This window comes from Sphaerodactylus townsendi, linkage group LG06, assembly GCF_021028975.2.
Source record: "Sphaerodactylus townsendi isolate TG3544 linkage group LG06, MPM_Stown_v2.3, whole genome shotgun sequence".
NCBI classification, from domain to species: Eukaryota; Metazoa; Chordata; class Lepidosauria; order Squamata; family Sphaerodactylidae; genus Sphaerodactylus; species Sphaerodactylus townsendi.
In genome coordinates, this window is record NC_059430.1 from 6,081,824 (window position 1) to 6,097,871 (window position 16,048).

At 50.6% G+C, this 16,048-nt stretch overlaps 1 protein-coding gene across 2 annotated transcripts in view; it reads left to right on the plus strand.

The window, feature by feature from the left end:
• TSPAN33 (tetraspanin 33) overlaps positions 1-16,048 on the plus strand; it is a 34,819-nt gene that overhangs the window by 11,924 nt on the left and 6,847 nt on the right. For both annotated transcript variants that reach the window (XM_048499168.1, XM_048499167.1), the window contains exons 2-6: positions 3,622-3,679; positions 10,067-10,194; positions 11,597-11,671; positions 14,350-14,445; positions 15,913-16,041. In XM_048499168.1, the coding sequence (XP_048355125.1) occupies positions 3,622-3,679; positions 10,067-10,194; positions 11,597-11,671; positions 14,350-14,445; positions 15,913-16,041 (486 nt within the window). The remainder of the gene's footprint in view (positions 1-3,621; positions 3,680-10,066; positions 10,195-11,596; positions 11,672-14,349; positions 14,446-15,912; positions 16,042-16,048) is intronic.

Consider the following 16,048-nt stretch of genomic DNA (forward strand, 5'->3'; position numbering starts at 1 on the left):
TCCTGCTGAATCCTGGAGTTCCTAAAGTGGGAAATAGTTTTGACATAATCAAGGCTAAATCCTCCTTTCTAAAAAATCTGATAAGTTGTTCTTTGGCTCAGCCCGATGTCCCTCCTCCCCTTTCCATAGAAATGCTCTGAGTGAATAGTCCCACTTCCACCTCACTGAATCTCCTCCTCCCCATATTCATTAAGGGGATCTCTAGAAGTGGAGGTGGAGGGCTGGGGGATGCGGGATGGGTAATGAGAGTGGAAGAAAGAGCTAGATGAGCACGTCTAGATCTACCACTCCCTCTCCTAGAAGCCGGGACTCTAGCACGTCTCCCTCTGCGTCTACTTCTCTTTTTTTTTCTTTGTCATGGAGGGAGATCTCTTCCTCTACATTTGCAGCCCCTGCGAACATACTCATTAGCTCAGGGGAGCAGAGCATGCTAGCCCAGGATGCAGGGTCTGAAAGCGGTTGGAGCACCAGGTTAGCTGGGGATTCTTCCCTCCCCGGGCCCCTCTTGATCTTGCCTGAGTCGCTGAAGATCTATAGAGGGAGACTGCCCGGGGAGGCCGCTTTGATCATCGCTTTCATCCTGGAGTCCCTTGGCGCTCCCGCTAACGGCGCCCACACGCCGCTGGGGCGTGGCTAACATAAAAAATTGGGAGGCGTGGGAAGTGGGGCTACACCTTCATGCGGCCGGACTGGGGCGCTGGTGCTCCTGCTTCTGGCATAGCCAGGGAGGGCTCTAAGCGCCCGATTTCTTGAAAGCTGGCAGGGGCTTTGTTCTCCTTCCGGCCCTGCCATGTCTCCCTACTTGCGAAGAGCGCCCGAAGCCATGCCCGCCCGCCCTTGCCCGCCCGCCTTCGCGCCCGATCACGGCAGAAGAAGAAGTGGAGCTGAGCCTCAGCCCGAGGAGACTCCTGACTCGTTGCTCTTCTCTGATGCCCCCTTCGCCGAGATTGCTTTTTTCGCCCGGAAATTGCCCTCTACGCCGCCAGTCTCTGCCAAAAGACTCAAGCGAGAAATTGAGAAAGGAAGCGAGCGTAGATTCCATAGGCAGCCATTTTAGGCAGCCCGTTAAAGGTGAGAAAAAAACTGACATGTTAAGGAAAAAACTGACAGGCTGATTCTTCAAACTGACAGGCTGATTCACAAGAGGACAGGAGCCGACAGGAAACAGGACACCCAGAACACCTGCGTGAGAATAGAACAGTGTGCAGCGAACCTGTAACGCATGGGGTGCCAGAGGTGGCGCACTCAAAGCTCCCTCTCTGTGGGCTACGCTAAAACAGAGTGCACCTACACACACACACATCTTAGAGCTAGGCCTGGGCGCTGGAAGCGGATTATTAGCGGTAAACCTAAGACCTGGTTTTGAGGAAGCGAAGTGTAGAGTCACCCTGGTAAGCTGTTAAACCCCACTGGGATTTTCATCACGAAGGAATTAAAGAGGCGATCCTTTTACGCAGGAATTAGAAACAGGTTCGCGGGCAATGGGGTTTGCTTCTGAGTAAACCCTCCTAGGGTCGTGATTCACCTGTTGGAAGAGTTGTACGGTTGCTTCAAAGCAAAACCGCCGACGACCACCAAGCTTACTCCCGAGTAACGCACGCCTCAGAGCCAACTATTTTTTCTAAACGAAAACCTCAGCATTGGGTTAAATTCGCGTGTTGGCACTTCGCGATAAATCAATGGGTTTGAGTTTGCAATTTAGGCACTTTCGGTCTCGGGGTAAAAGGTCTAAGCATCACTGGAAATAGAAATGGCTACCTGACCAGGAATAAGCCAGAAAGCCAGGTAGAAATAAGGTAGAGAAATACAAGTAGCTTGGAGCCCTCTCACAAGCACTGCGCTCCCTGCTAGGCAGGAAGTAATACTGGGGATCTAAGATGGATTCCAGCCTCTACAGGAAGTGACATCATTTAGTCCTGCCTCCCTGAGTATAGGTTGGAAATGCCCCCCGGTTCTAGTATTTTGTCTGTGATCGAATGGAAGTAGGGAAAGAGGCTGAAACTTTGAGGCACCGAATATTTGCCTGTCACAAACCCAGATTTTCTCACCCAGTCCCAGGAAATAAAACAGCAAAGCAGACCTGAAACTAGATACTCAGCTGTGATGGTCCTCTATAACAAAAATGCTCCAAGCCTTTAGTTACTATGCCATTAGGTGAAATTATGCTACTTCATAATTATGACTAAAAAATACTACTATTTCAGCTGGGGAATATAATTTATTACTCACAATAGAACAATATAGTACGTATGGAACAACCCTGGCCTCGTAGCTGCCTCAAACATGGTTTGGACGCCGTGGTGGCGAACCTTTGGCACCCCAGACGCCATGGACCACAACTCCCATCAGCTCCCGCCAGCGTGGCCAACAGTCTTCCAATGTATCCTCACAACAACCCTGCGAAGTTGGTTTCTTTTGGTGCACGTGAGCCACGCACGGTCCTTTGGCAAGCATTGCAGCCAAGTGGGGGTTTTGAACCCGAATCTGCAGTGAATTTTTCAGCTAGGCCAGGTTGGCTTGCCTTGTGAGCGAAAGGGGTCCTTGAGGTACATTTACCAGCGCGCTTTTCTCTCTGTGAAGAAATAATTTCCGTAGAAAAGTGTGATGCAAACCGTGCAAGGAGTTCTCTATGCCGTGCAAATGGGTGTTTTTCTTTTGGACTGGTCGATGCCTTGGGTGTCCCGCCCTCCCCGCGATGTCTTCTCTGGATGATCACCGAGACTTTCCCTACTAACAGTAATTTATTTGGAGAGGGACAGTTTATTTGTTTGTATTCTGCCCGAGAGCTCGCGGCGGAATCGCACAGGGTGCTGTGGTTTCGGGCTGCTTATGGCTGGCATTCCAGTAGCATTTTCTCCTGACGTTTCACCTGCATCTGTGGCTGGCATCTTCATGTAGATCATAGGTGTCAAACTCGCGACCCTCCAGATGTTATGGACTACAGTTCCCATCATCCTCTGCCAGTGTAACCTCTATCTGTGGGTTCTGTGGGGCAGAACTTGGAATGAGTTTGCAACAACAAATTTTAAAAACAAAATGGTTTGCTTTCTTAACATATAACATCAACATTTAACATCACATTTCAAGGTCCTGTTCAGGTTGCATTTTCAAGTCCTTCTAGTTACAGTCTACTGATACTGCCAAGTCCAATTCTTCTTTGCAAGTGGGTTGGCTCCTGAAGACTCAAAGAAGGAGCTTGGTAGACAGGATCCAACACAATGCGAAGGTTTCCAGGAGGAACTCTCACCCATTACAAAACACAAAAGAAACCCTGAGAACAATGAAGCTCCAGCATTTTGCAACATAGCAAAAACAAACTATCAGCTACACTAGTTCAACTAGCATTGCAGGTATAACATAAATTATACAAACCTTATACAAACCAAGGTCTGAGTCTGGTAGCCTTGTCTCCTCCAAACTACATGAGCTCTGCAGCCTCTTGCTGCTTTGAGTCTCCACCCCTTACTGGGTCAACCCATTCTGAGCATGGGGGTTACACCAGCATGATGCTGGCAGGGGATGATGGGAACTGTAGTCCATAACATCTGGGGGGCCGCAAGTTTGACACCTATGCTGTAGATTAACGTAGACACCTGATGTTCTTCTCTTCTTGCCTTGCAGATGATCTCCATGGTGATGGTGGCCGTCGGAATCTATGCCCGGCTGATGAAACATGCAGGTAAAAGCCCCCCGCCCCCACCCTGAAATCCTCTCAGGTGTCCACGTGGTTTTTGCCCTGCATCTTGAGAGGTGTGTGAGTTGAGGGATCCCAGGCTCAAACGAATGACGGCGACATATTCCGTTACATTCAGGATCGTCCCAGGAAGCCAGGGGCAGGACAGATGGAGATTTGGCGGCAGAGGAGGAGGGAGTTCCTTCCCAATTTGCGTTGTGTTCTTGCGCTGTGGGAGGTGGTGGTCAAATGGAAGCTGGAAGTGAAGACTGTGGGTGTGGGCAGGTGAATCAGTTGGTGGTATCTTAGTGGAAGCTTCTAACAAGCCTCTTTGTCTTCCTGTAGCGGCAGCAGCGGCAGCAGCAGGGTGAGAGAGAATATAAGCTTCCAATCTGGCGCGTAGTCCCCTTCTTCAGCAACGCCAGAGGGTTGAATGATTGCTGCTTTGCCTCTTTCATTTTAGGGGGGGAATTCATTTTTTGAACAGTAATGCTCGATGTAAGTGCAGCTTGAACACAGTGGCAGTCTTGAGATCTGTAATGAGATCTATGCCTTTAAGGATTAGTTGATCTGAAGAATTAAGGAAACTCTGCCCAGGAGAGTTCTCTGCAGAAAAGCTCCGTGGCAGGAGTGCATGCATTCTCAGACAAAACAAGAAACGCTAGCGAGAGCCTTCGTACAGAGTAGGCACCCTTGGGGCGCAAGCCGCTGCATAATGGCCTTATGTCTGCTGGTGGCGTTGAAGGGAAAAGAATGTGTAAGGTACCTTGAGTCTCCCTACAGGAGAAAGGCCACCATGAATCCATAAAGTCACGCTTTCTCTTGTGGGTAAAGCTTTGGTAGAGTCAAGTTTCATCTGATGCTAAAGTTTTGATTCCTGAAAACTTACATACTTTGTAAATCTTATTCATCTATGAGGTACTACATACTCTAATCCAGAGGTGGGATCCAGCAGGTTCTCACAGGTTCCCGAGAGTAGGTTACTACTAATTGTTTATTGTGTGCCTTTGTAGGGGAAGTTACTAACTGAGTGATTTTGCCACGTGATTTTTGCAGCCCTTAGTTAAGCCCCTCTCCTCTCCAGCACCAGTAAGCGCAGAACTTGAAGCAGCCTAGCAGGAGGTGCACCAGCATGCGTGGCAGCCTGCGCCCTCGATGGCATCTCGTTTCCCGGGCCTGGTAAGGATCGGTATGATGCGGCAAGGCGTCCCATGCCACAGCCCCCCCCCGGCAGGAATGCCCCGCACCCCAGACTGCCCCGCCCGTCTGTCGCCCAGCCCAGCCCCATTGGCGTTACGCCACAGTTTGAATCCCACCACTATGGGAACCTGTTACTAAAATTTTTGGATCCCACCACTGCAGTCTAACCTAGATTTGGCTGAATGGAATCTCTGAACCCTATAAATACTGTATTGTCGCAGGCTTTCACGGCCAGAATCAATTACCTGTTGTGGGTTTTCCAGGCTGTATGGCCGTGGTCTGGCTGTTTTTGCTCCTAACATTTCACCCATATCTATGGCTGGCATCTTCCGAGGCATATCGCGGAGAGAAACGCATCTTACCTTGACACGCCTCTGAAAACGCCAGCCATAGATGTGGGCGAAACTTTAAGAGCAAAAACTACCAGACCACAGCCACGCAGCCCGGAAAACCCATGGCAGCCTCTGAGTCCTGTTGCTGAGGGCGGCACGGAAGTTGACTTTAGCCTCCATGCCCTACATGGGAGCCTTTTGGGGGCTCTGTGTGAAATGGGATGCCGTGGGTCTGATCCAACAGGACTGCTTTTACATTCTCTTTGGAGATGGGAATGTTTAGCTTGGTGAAGAGAAGGTTAAGAGGTGACATGATAGCCATGTTTAGATATTTGAAGGGATGCCATCAGGGATGTAGGTAAGGGGGGGTTCCTCGGGTTTAAACCCCCCCCCCCCATTGCATGTCTGGTGGGGGCGGGTGCTCCTGCGCACCCACACAGGCATAGTCCGCATTGCATGCTTGCAAGCTGCAAGCCAGCCAGAGTCTGGGAAAGAAAGTATCCGCCTCTCGTGAAGCAGGCTGGTCTCAAGGCGAGGCGAGACTTTCTTTCCGGCCCACTCGACACAACTGCAGGCTGGAGGCGGGGCTTGGGGATGTGGGGCCATGCCCCCAGGGGTGGGTGGGGGTGGGGCCCCGACCCCTGAGCCATGCCCCTGAACTCACCCCATAAAAATTCTATACCTAAGTCCCTGGATGCCATGTTGGTGAGGGAGCAAGCTTGTTTTCTGCTGCTCCAGAGACTAGGACCAGGAGTCATGGGTTCAAGGTGCAGGAAAAGAGATTCCACCTAAACATCAGGAAGAACTTCCTGACCGTCAGGGCTGTTCGACAGTGGGAATGCACTACCTGGAAGTGTGATGGAGTCTCCTTCTTTGGAGGTTTTCAAACAGAGGCTGGGTGGTTATCTGTCAGGAGTGCTTTGACTGTGTGTTCCTGCACGGCAGGGGGTTGGACTGGATGGCCCCTGGGGGTCTCTTCCAACTCTACGATTCCACGATTGAAACAATTGTGTAGCTGCCTTGGCATTCACTGAAAGCTATTTGTGCTCTAGTTCAGTGTGGAGGTGTAACCTCAGCTTGTGGGTTCTGTGGGGCAGTACTTGGAAGGAGTTGCAAAGAACCAAATTTAAACAAAACAGTTTACTTCTCTTTACAAATAACATTAAACATCAACATTTAACATTACAATTCAAGGTCCTGTTCAGGTTGCATTTCAAGTCCTTCTAGTTACAGTCTACTGATACTGCCAAGTCCAATTCCTCTTTGCAAGTGGGTGGGCTCCTGAAGACTCCAAGGGCTTGGTGAACAGGATTCAACATGATGAAGGTTTCCAGGAGAACTCTCACCCATTACAACCACAAAAGAAACCCTTAACAAGGTGTCAAGGGCTTATACAACCAAGGAGTACGAGTCTGGTAGCCTTGTCTTCTCCATAAAAGAGCTCTGCAGCCTTTCTGCTGCTCTGAGTCTCCACCCCCTTACTGGTTCAACCCATTCTGGGCATGGGGGTTGCAGAGGCGTGATGGTGAGAAGCAAGACTTGGTGTCTCCCTGTTTGCAGCTAGGAAAGACCCTCCCTGATTCAGCCTATTGCTGGATTTTGTGCTACGGTTACACTCTGCCTGCTTCTTGTTGTTTGATGAAATCTCAACTCCACATAGGAATATCCAGTTGCGCACGATTGCAGCAAGGCAATGACAGTGCGATATGCATTGGAATAAAACACTTTATGAACTCACAAAATTAATATCCCCCATCTCCCTGTACGGCATCTGTAGTGGCTTATTGTGTCCATCGGTCTGACAATTAATTGACATAATAAAAGCAGGAAGAACTCTCCCCCTGAAGAAATGATATCTGCAGTTAGCTGTGAAATGAAATCTTGTGTTTTCAAGATCTGATGAATTCTGCCAACATAAAATGAAACGGCCACTAAAAATCCAGAAGCTGCAAAAAATCCCAATAAGGTCATTTCATACAAGATAGCTAAGTTTGATTCAGATGTTAGAAAAAAAATGAACCATCTAGTCCAGTGGTTCTCAACCTTCCTAATGCCGTGACCCTTTAATACAGCTCCTCATGTTGTGGTGATTTAACCAGTGGTGGGGATCCAAAAGAATTTAGGGTAACAGGTTCCCATGCATGGTTTAGGATGCGGCGTGAGCCAGTGGGGTGGTTTGGGTAATGACAGAAGCATTAGCAGCGAGCATTCCGAAGCGAGGCATTTAATTATTTCTCTGTTACTCTAAAAAAACTCTTACTGTAAACAAAAAAGTTCCTCATTTCCAGCTGGTATCTTTCTGTCCGTAATTTAAACTCATTCTAGCAAGTCCTACAGCCCGTCATGCTTACCCTTGGCAGAAACAGCGACTTCTCCTCCTAATTGACTGCCCATCAAATGCATAATACTTTCAAATACTTGATTTTGTTTCTAGAAATCCAAAGTAGGATACTTTCCTTAAACAAGGAACTTTACCATATTTCTAAAACATGTTTTTTAAAACAGCCCAACGGGGAGAATTATCCCGTTTTCTACCTTCGCTAACCAGCCACATAGGAAACAACAGGAGTTTATGATTTTTGGACCGAATGGGATTTCTAACGGAAAAGCAGACCCAATTAGCAACCCCCTCTCGGCACACACAAATAATTAGTCACCCACTCTCAGGAACTGGTGAGAACCTGCTGGATCCCACCTCTGCCCCCAACCCTAACATTTATCCATTTTACAGATGGAGAACACTGATGCAGAGAGTCTTAGGCGACCCCTGTGAAAGGGCCGTTCGACCCCCAAACGGGTCCCGACCCCCAGGTTGAGAACCACTGATCTAGCCCAGCATCTGGCCTCACAAAGTGGCCACCTCGTTCCTCTGCAGGGCCAACAATGGGGCACAGAGGCCGAGGCCTTCCCCTGATGATGTCGAGAAAACGGAAACAAAAGAAAATGAAAACAAAAGTAATACCTTTAATAAATCCTGCAAGGCAGATTTGCAGAGGCTATAAAACTGGAATGCCTCAAAATGCAGAGGAGAAAGAGGAATGGGCTCTTGACCCCCTCCCCCACACATGTACGCACAAACACATATATACACACACACACGGAGTCAGAGAAGCAAAAGGTGGCCGAGTCTCGGGACCAGCAGGTAGGCAGTGCCAGGAGCCTAACTTCACGCCGATCAGCGAAGCATTTCTGAATTCCAATTAATTGCCTGTTCCTATAGAGAATGCGTAAGCGGCAGGCGTGCGCACCCATTCCAAAGCGCTCCCCATTTCCAAAAATATATGCACGCAGGAGAGGCTGAACAAGTAAAGTCCTCATTGCGTGAGACATGTGACGATAGTTTAGGGCTATCAGGAGGTTCACCCCACTATTTTGCAAGCAAATAAGGAATGCAACAGTGGGACTCTCTCTCCACACACACACACACACCCCCCGCCCCCAACAGCTTTGCAAAAACAGCATGGGAGGGAAGGCAGAAGAAGAAGAAGAAGAGTTTGGATTTATATCCCCCCTTTCTCTCCTGCAGGGGAGACTCCACAGGGAGCTGACAATCTCCTTGCCCTCCCCTCACAGCAAACACCCCTGTGAGGTGGGTGGGAGCTGAGAGCCCAAGAAGCTCCAGGGCAGCTAGCCCAAGGTCACCCAGAGCTGGCATGTGTGGGAGTGCACAGGCTAATCTGAATCCCCTGATAAGCCTCCACAGCTCAGGCGGCAGAGCTGGGAATCAAACCCGGTTCCTCCAGATCAGAGTGCACCTGCTCTTAACCACCATCTAGATCAGGGGTAGGGAACCTGCGGCTCTCCAGATGTTCAGGAACTACAATTCCCATCAGCCTCTGTCAGCATGGCCAATTGGCCATGCTGGTAGGAGCTGATGGGAATTGTAGCCCTGAATTTATCTGAGAGCCGCTGATCCCCCTACCCCGATTTGGATGGATGGATGGATGGAAGATGGATGGATGGATGGAAGATGGATGGATGGATGGATGGATGGATGGAAGATGGATGGATGGATGGATGGAAGATGGATGGATGGATGGAAGGATGGAAGGAGCTGAAAGAAAGAAAGAAAGAAAGAAAGAAAGAAAGAAAAGAAGAAAAGAAAGAAGAAAGAAAGAAAGTAAAGAAAGAGAAAGAAAGAAGAGGAGGAGGAGGAGGTTTGGATTTATATCCCCCTTTCTCTCCTGCAGGAGACTCAAAGGGGCTGACAATCTCCTTGCCCCTTCCCCTCAGCAACAAACACCCTGTAGGGGTGGGTGGGGCTGAGAGCTCCAAAGAACTGTGACTAGTTTCTCCAAAAGGTCCACCCAGCTAGGCGTGTGTGGGAGTGCACAGGCTAATCTGAATTCCCAGATAAGCCTCCACAGCTCAGAAGAGGCGGCAGAGCGGGGAATCAAACCCGGTTCCTCCAAGATTAGATACACGAGCTCTTAACCTCCTACGCCACTGCTGCTCCTCTGTTCACACTGGACCACGCTAGGTAACAGACTCAGAACCCACAACGCTTTATAAGGGGAATCTCCCGTCACATCTGACTTCGAGTCAGGTTGGAGAACCCCAATTCGACTTGTGAAATTAAAAATCCAGCCTCACGAAGAGGGACTCTGATCCACAGATCCTGAACCAAGTGCTACCTTTTTGGTGAGCCAGTGTGGTGTAGCGATTAAGGGCGGGCGGGCGGGCAGGCCATTATGCTATACCATAATATGCAGACAACAAAGGTGACTCTCAATCAACCAATTAACTGCTCAGCCTGCCCTGCATTAACATACAGCAACCAAATGGTGCAACTCTATTGCTCCTGCAATGACTTATACAAGAGATGCCAGATATTCTATCAAATGCTCCTCCTTGTTTTCAGAAGCGGCCCTGGCTTGTCTTGCTGTGGACCCGGCCATCCTGCTCATTGTGGTGGGCGTCCTGATGTTCTTCATCACTTTCTGCGGCTGCATCGGCTCTCTGCGGGAGAATATCTGCCTGCTGCAGACGGTGAGGGTGCCTGGAACTACCCTCCGGGGAGGGTAGGGGCTGCAGGGGACACCTGCACCAGCCCAGGAAGGGAGCCTGGGAGCTGGTGTGGGTGCTTTCACGCAGAGAGTCTCCGCTTCAGTTGCTGTCATCACCAGCTCAACGGGGTGGGCAACAGGTGATTGGGAAGACTTCCGCCTGCCACTCTGGAGAGCAGCTGCCAGTCAGGGTGGGCAATTCTGACCTTGAGAGCCAGCGTGGTGTCGTGGTTAAGAGCAGGTGCGCTCTAATCTGGAGGAACCGGGTTTGATTCCCCGCTCTGCCACTTGAGCTGTGGAGGCTTCTCTGGTGAACCAGATTAGCTTGTGCACTCCCACACACGCCAGCTGGGTGACCTTGTGTTAGTCACAGTTCTTCAGCGCTCTCTCAGTTCCACCCACCTCACAGGGTGTTTGTTGTGGTGGGGCGGGGGAAGGGAAAGGAGATTGTAAGCCCCTCTGAGTCTCGTGAGCTTGGGAGGGGTGGAATATAAATCAAACTTTCTTCTTTCTTTCTTCTTCTTCTTCCTCTTCTTCTTCTTCTTCTTCTTCTTCTTCTTCTCTTTCTCTTCTTCTTCTTCTTCTTCTTCTTCTTCTTCTTCTTCTTCTTCTTCTTCTTCTTCTTCCTCTTCTTCCTCTTCTTCTTCTTCTTCTTCCTCTTCTTCCTCTTCCTCCTCCTCCTCTTCTTCTTCTTCTTCTTCTTCTTCTTCTTCTTCTTCTTCTTCCTCTTCTTCTTCTTCTTCTTCTTTTCCCTCTTCTTCCCTCTTCTTTCTTCTTCTTCTTCTTCTTCTTCTTCTTCTTCTTCTTCTCCTCTTCTTCTTCCTCTTCCCTTCTTCCTCTTCTTCTTATTCCTTCCTCATCCCTCTTCCTCTTCTCCCCTCTCTCTTCACTCTTTTCTTCTTCTTCCTCTTCCTTTTCCTCTTCTTTTTTTCTTTCTCTTTCTCTTCTTCTTCTTCTTCTTCTTGATGGACTCTGGTCTGATTCAGAGTAGAGCAGCTTCATGCATCTGTAGGTTGGCTTTCTTTCCTAATTGCTAGTAGTGGGTCTGTCACACTTGTCGTGTTTAAAGGGGTTCCTCCGAGTGGCGCCGCATTACAGCTCCCAGTGTCTGGCCAGCTGGGGCTGGGGCCAGGGTGTGGAGGGAAGGAAAGAAGGAGGGGCAGGTGACCAAAATGTGCCCCTCATGTGACCCAGGCGAATGGCATCTGGGCCATTGTGTCCCTCTTTAGATATGCCACTGGGAGTGGGCAATCAAACCCAGTTCCCCAGATTAGAGTCCACCTCTCTCAATCACAGCACCACGCCAGCTCTCTTTTGGTCCTGGGGCCCTCTTCGCCACCTCTCTCTGCTCTGCCACTGACTCCCCTCTCCCTGTCCCCCCGTAGTTCTCTGTCTGCCTGGCAGTCATCTTCCTGCTCCAGCTGGTGGCCGGCATCCTCGGCTTCGTCTTCTCGGACAAGGTACGTTGCACAAAGGCATAAGAACGTAAGAATGAGCCAGCTGGATCAGACCAGAGTCCATCTAGACCAGCTCTCTGCTACTCGCAGTGGCCCACCAGGTGCCTTTGGGAGCTCACGTGCAGGATGTGAAAGCAATGGCCTTCTGCTGCTGCTGCTGAGCACCTGGTCTGCTAAGGCATTTGCAATCTGAGATCAAGGAGGATCAAGATTGGTAGCCAGAGATCAACTTCTCCTCCATCAATCTGTCCAAGCCCCTTTTAAAGCTATCTAGGTTAGTGGCCATCACCACCACCTCCCGTGGCAGCATATTCCAAACACCAATCACACGTTGTGTGAAGAAGTGTTTCCTTTGATTAGTCCCAATTCTTTCCCCCAGCATTTTCAATGAATGCCCCCTGGTTCTAGTATTGTGAGAGAGAGAGAAAAATTTCTCTCTGTCAACATTTTCTACCCCATGCATAATGTTATAGATTTCAATCATATCCCCCTCAGACGTCTCCTCTCCAAGCTAAAGAGTCCCAATCAGCTGCAGCCTCTCCTCATAAGGAAGGTAGCTCAAATCCTTTCAATCATCCTCGTTGCCTTTCTCTGCACTTTTTCTATCTCTTCGAGATATTCTTTTTGAGATGTGGCGACCAGAACTGAACACAGTACTCCAAGTGCGGTCGCACCACTGCTTTATATAAAGGCATGAGAATCCTTGCAGTTTTATTATCAATTCCTTTCCTAATTATCCCCAGCATAGAGTTTGCCTTTTTCATAACTGCCATGCATTGAGTTGACATTCCCATGGAACTATCAACTAAGACGCCCAAATCCCTTTCCTGGTCTGTGAGGTAAATCTGGCACTGGGCACAGGTGGGCAGTAAGTTGAATAGTAGCAGCCAGTGTGATACAGCAGCAAAAAAGGCTAATGCAATCTTAGGGTGTATCAACAAAGGCCTAACATCCAAGTTGCAAGATGTCCTAATCCTGCTGTATGCTGCATTGGTCCGGCCGCACCTGGAGTTCTGTGCACAGTTCTGGAGGCCTCCCTTCAAACCAGGTGTGGCCAGAATGGAGTGGGATGAGGCTGATCGGGGGCCTGGAGACCAAACCCTAGGAAGAAAGGCTGAGGGACTCGGGAATGTTTGGTCTGGAGAAAGGCGGTCCAAGGGCAGGAGTGGGATTCAGCAGGTTCTCAAGCAGGTTCCTGAGGAAGTAGGTTACTAATTATTTATTATTGTGCCGAGGGAGTTACTAATGGGTGATTTTGCCGATGATTTTAACCTTAGTTAAGCCTCCTCCTCTCAGCAGTAGTGGCGCCAAGAACTTCTGGAAGCAGTCTAGCAGAGGTGCACCCGGCATGCATGGCGGCTCTAGCGCTCTGGCGTGCATTCGCTTCCAGCCTAAGGACCGGTGCAGCAGCTCGTCCTTGCCACAGTCTCCGCCCAGGAATGCCCTTGCCCAGAGATGCCCAGCCACGCCCCCACCACGCCCAGCCCCATTGGCGCTACGCCACAGTTTGAATCCCACCACCATGGGAACCTGTTACTAAAATTTTTGGATCCCACCACTGGTCAAGGGGGAACGTGATTGTTCTCTTCAAGTCTCTGAAGGGCTGACACTCAGAGGAGGGCAGGGGAACTGTTGCTGTTGGCAGCAGAGGACAGGATTCGCAATAATGGGTATACATTACAGGGAGAAAGGTTCAGACTGGATATTGGGGGGGGAATTGCAATAAGAATAGTGCAACAGTGGGATCGGCTGCCTAGGGAGGGGGTGGGCTCCCCCTCTCTGGCAATCTTTAAGCAGCAGCTGGACAAGCACTTGTCTGGGACGCTCTGGGCTGATCCCGCATTGAGCAGGGGGTCAGACTAGATGGCCCCTGTTTGGCCCTTCCAACTCTATGATTCTACAATTGGTTGCCCCAAGAGCATGCACTAGTAACAAAGAGGGGATAATTGGGTTAGGTCACATTAATGCCCAGAGGCGAGGAGGAGGAGGAGGAGGAGGAGGAGGAGGAGGAGGGTGGGGGGAGGAGGAGGAGGAGGAGGAGGAGGAGTTTGGATTTATATCCCCCCTTTCTCTCCTGCAGGAGACTCAAAGGGGCTGACAATCTCCTTGCCCTCCCCCCCTCACAACAAACACCCTGTGAGGTGGGTGGGGCTGAGAGAGCTCCAAGAAGCTGTGACTAGCCCAAGGTCACCCAGCTGGCATGTGTGGGAGTGCCCAGGCTAATCTGAATTCCCCAGATAAGCCTCCACAGCTCAGGCGGCAGAGCTGGGAATCAAACCCGGCTTCTCCAGATTAGATACACGAGCTCTTAACCTCCTACGCCAACAAAAGGATTACGGAGCCCCCTCTTTAGAGTGGTTCTCACATGCAGCTACCGAGACAGTAAACTGAGGCATAGCACTTCACAAGCTATGCCTTGGCACTCATGGGCACTCATGGGACTGAGTTTTTCTCTGTACACAAAAAATCCCGGACCCCCCCCCCCCCACTTAGAAAGCTAAGGGAGAGGGGGGTGGGTTTCAGCTCAGCCCTTATCCAGCCCTGCTTATTTCTTGGAGATGAAGTGAGGGTGGGGGGTATCTGCCACTCGTCTCTGTTTCAGCCTCTTCTCCCCGGAATGAGCGTCAACCAGATTTTTTTGGCTCAGCTCTTCCCCAACCCCGGCCCGTTCTCTCCTGCAGGCCCGCGGGAAAGTGAGCGAGATCGTCAACAACGCCATAGTGCACTACCGGGACGACCTGGATCTCCAAAACCTGATTGATTTCGGCCAGAAGGAGGTGGGTCGGGCTCCAGTTGCCTCCAGCCAAGGGAGACCTGGGGGCCAGCAGCGCGCGAGGGCCGGTCAGCGTTGCCTGACGGAGAAGGGTCTGCGCTCAACCCATGGGCAGAGGCGATCCGTTGAGTGTTGCCTGGCACAGAGAACAGGGTTGTGGGTTTGAGCCATATTTCAAGTTGGCACAGGGCAGGGGAGAGAATCCCCAAGAATCTGCAGGGCGAGGCTTCAGCGCTACCGGCTGGAGAGCCCAGAGATTCCCACAGGCAAGCAGGGGCGGCCCGCTGATGGATTCTGGTTCAAAAGAGGCATCCCCAAAGGGCACCTCGGTTGTTCTTTCTCCTCCCCCCACCCCCCCCAGTCACACACCTCATATAAATGGCAGACGGCTTCAACTCCCACCCCTCCCCCTTTCTTGTGCCCACAGGAGGGCAGATGTTCACTATATAGCGGGATATCTCCAGCTGTCCGGGCCCTGTGGGACCAGCAGGGATTTTCGCGGGGAGTCTGTAAAGACTGGGATTCCACCGGGCCTTTTGCCAGGAGACGGCCGCTGAAGTGCCCTTCCCCTCCTCTTTACCCCATGGGCCTAATACCATCAAGGACCCATTATTTCCATATTAGGAGGGTTTAGAAGTAAGAGTGAGCTTTTAAGATATGACTGTTGTTTAATTATATGTATGTTTTAGCTGATGTTTTATCTGTACACCGCCCTGAGCCCTTCGGGGATAGGGCGGTATACTAAATTTAATTAACAACAACAACAACAATAATAATAATAATAATAATATCGATGTTACCCTGGCTGGCCAAACGCCTGGCGGAACAGGTCTCTTTTACAGGCCCCGCGGAAACTCTGTACGTTCCGCAGAACTCTGATCTCACCTGGGAGCCTGTTCCACCAAGTAAAGGCCAGGACTGTAAGAGTCCTATAGCCCTTATCGCCAGCGGACAGAGGTGGGATCAGCAGAGTTCTCCGCGGGTTCGAGTGGAACACTCATTGACTGCGTGTGCGAGGGGTTACTAATGGGTGATTTTGCCACGTGATTTCTGCCTGAGTTACACCCCTCCTCTCAGCAGTAGCGCGTAGAACTTGAAGCAGTCTAGCAGGAGGTGCCCCGGCGTGCGTGGCAGCCTGCTTCTCGTGCGTGCGTTCCGCCCGAGGACGAGCAGCCGGCTGCGTCCTTGCCACAACCCGCCCAGAGATGCCGGCCGCCCGTGGAATTGCCCGTAGCCCATTGGCTCACATCACTGCTTGAATCCACCACCGCCGGAACCATTGCTGAAATTTTGGATCCCACCGCGGCCCACAGGGCCGGGATCACCAGCAGGTCCGCCTCCGAGGATCGGTGCTTTTTATCTATTGTTGCTGTGGACAAGCGATGACTTTATCAGCCCTCGATTGTCCTTTGCGATGCTACTTTGCTTCCCGGCTTCAGCTGTCTTGACTCCTTTGTCTTGATACCCTCAGTTCAGCTGCTGCGGAGGGGTCTCCTACAAGGACTGGTCCCAAAACATGTACTTCAACTGCACAGCTCGCAACCCCAGCCGGGAACGCTGTTCTGTGCCTTATTCGTGCTGCCTGCAAGCCGAAGACCAGGTAGGGA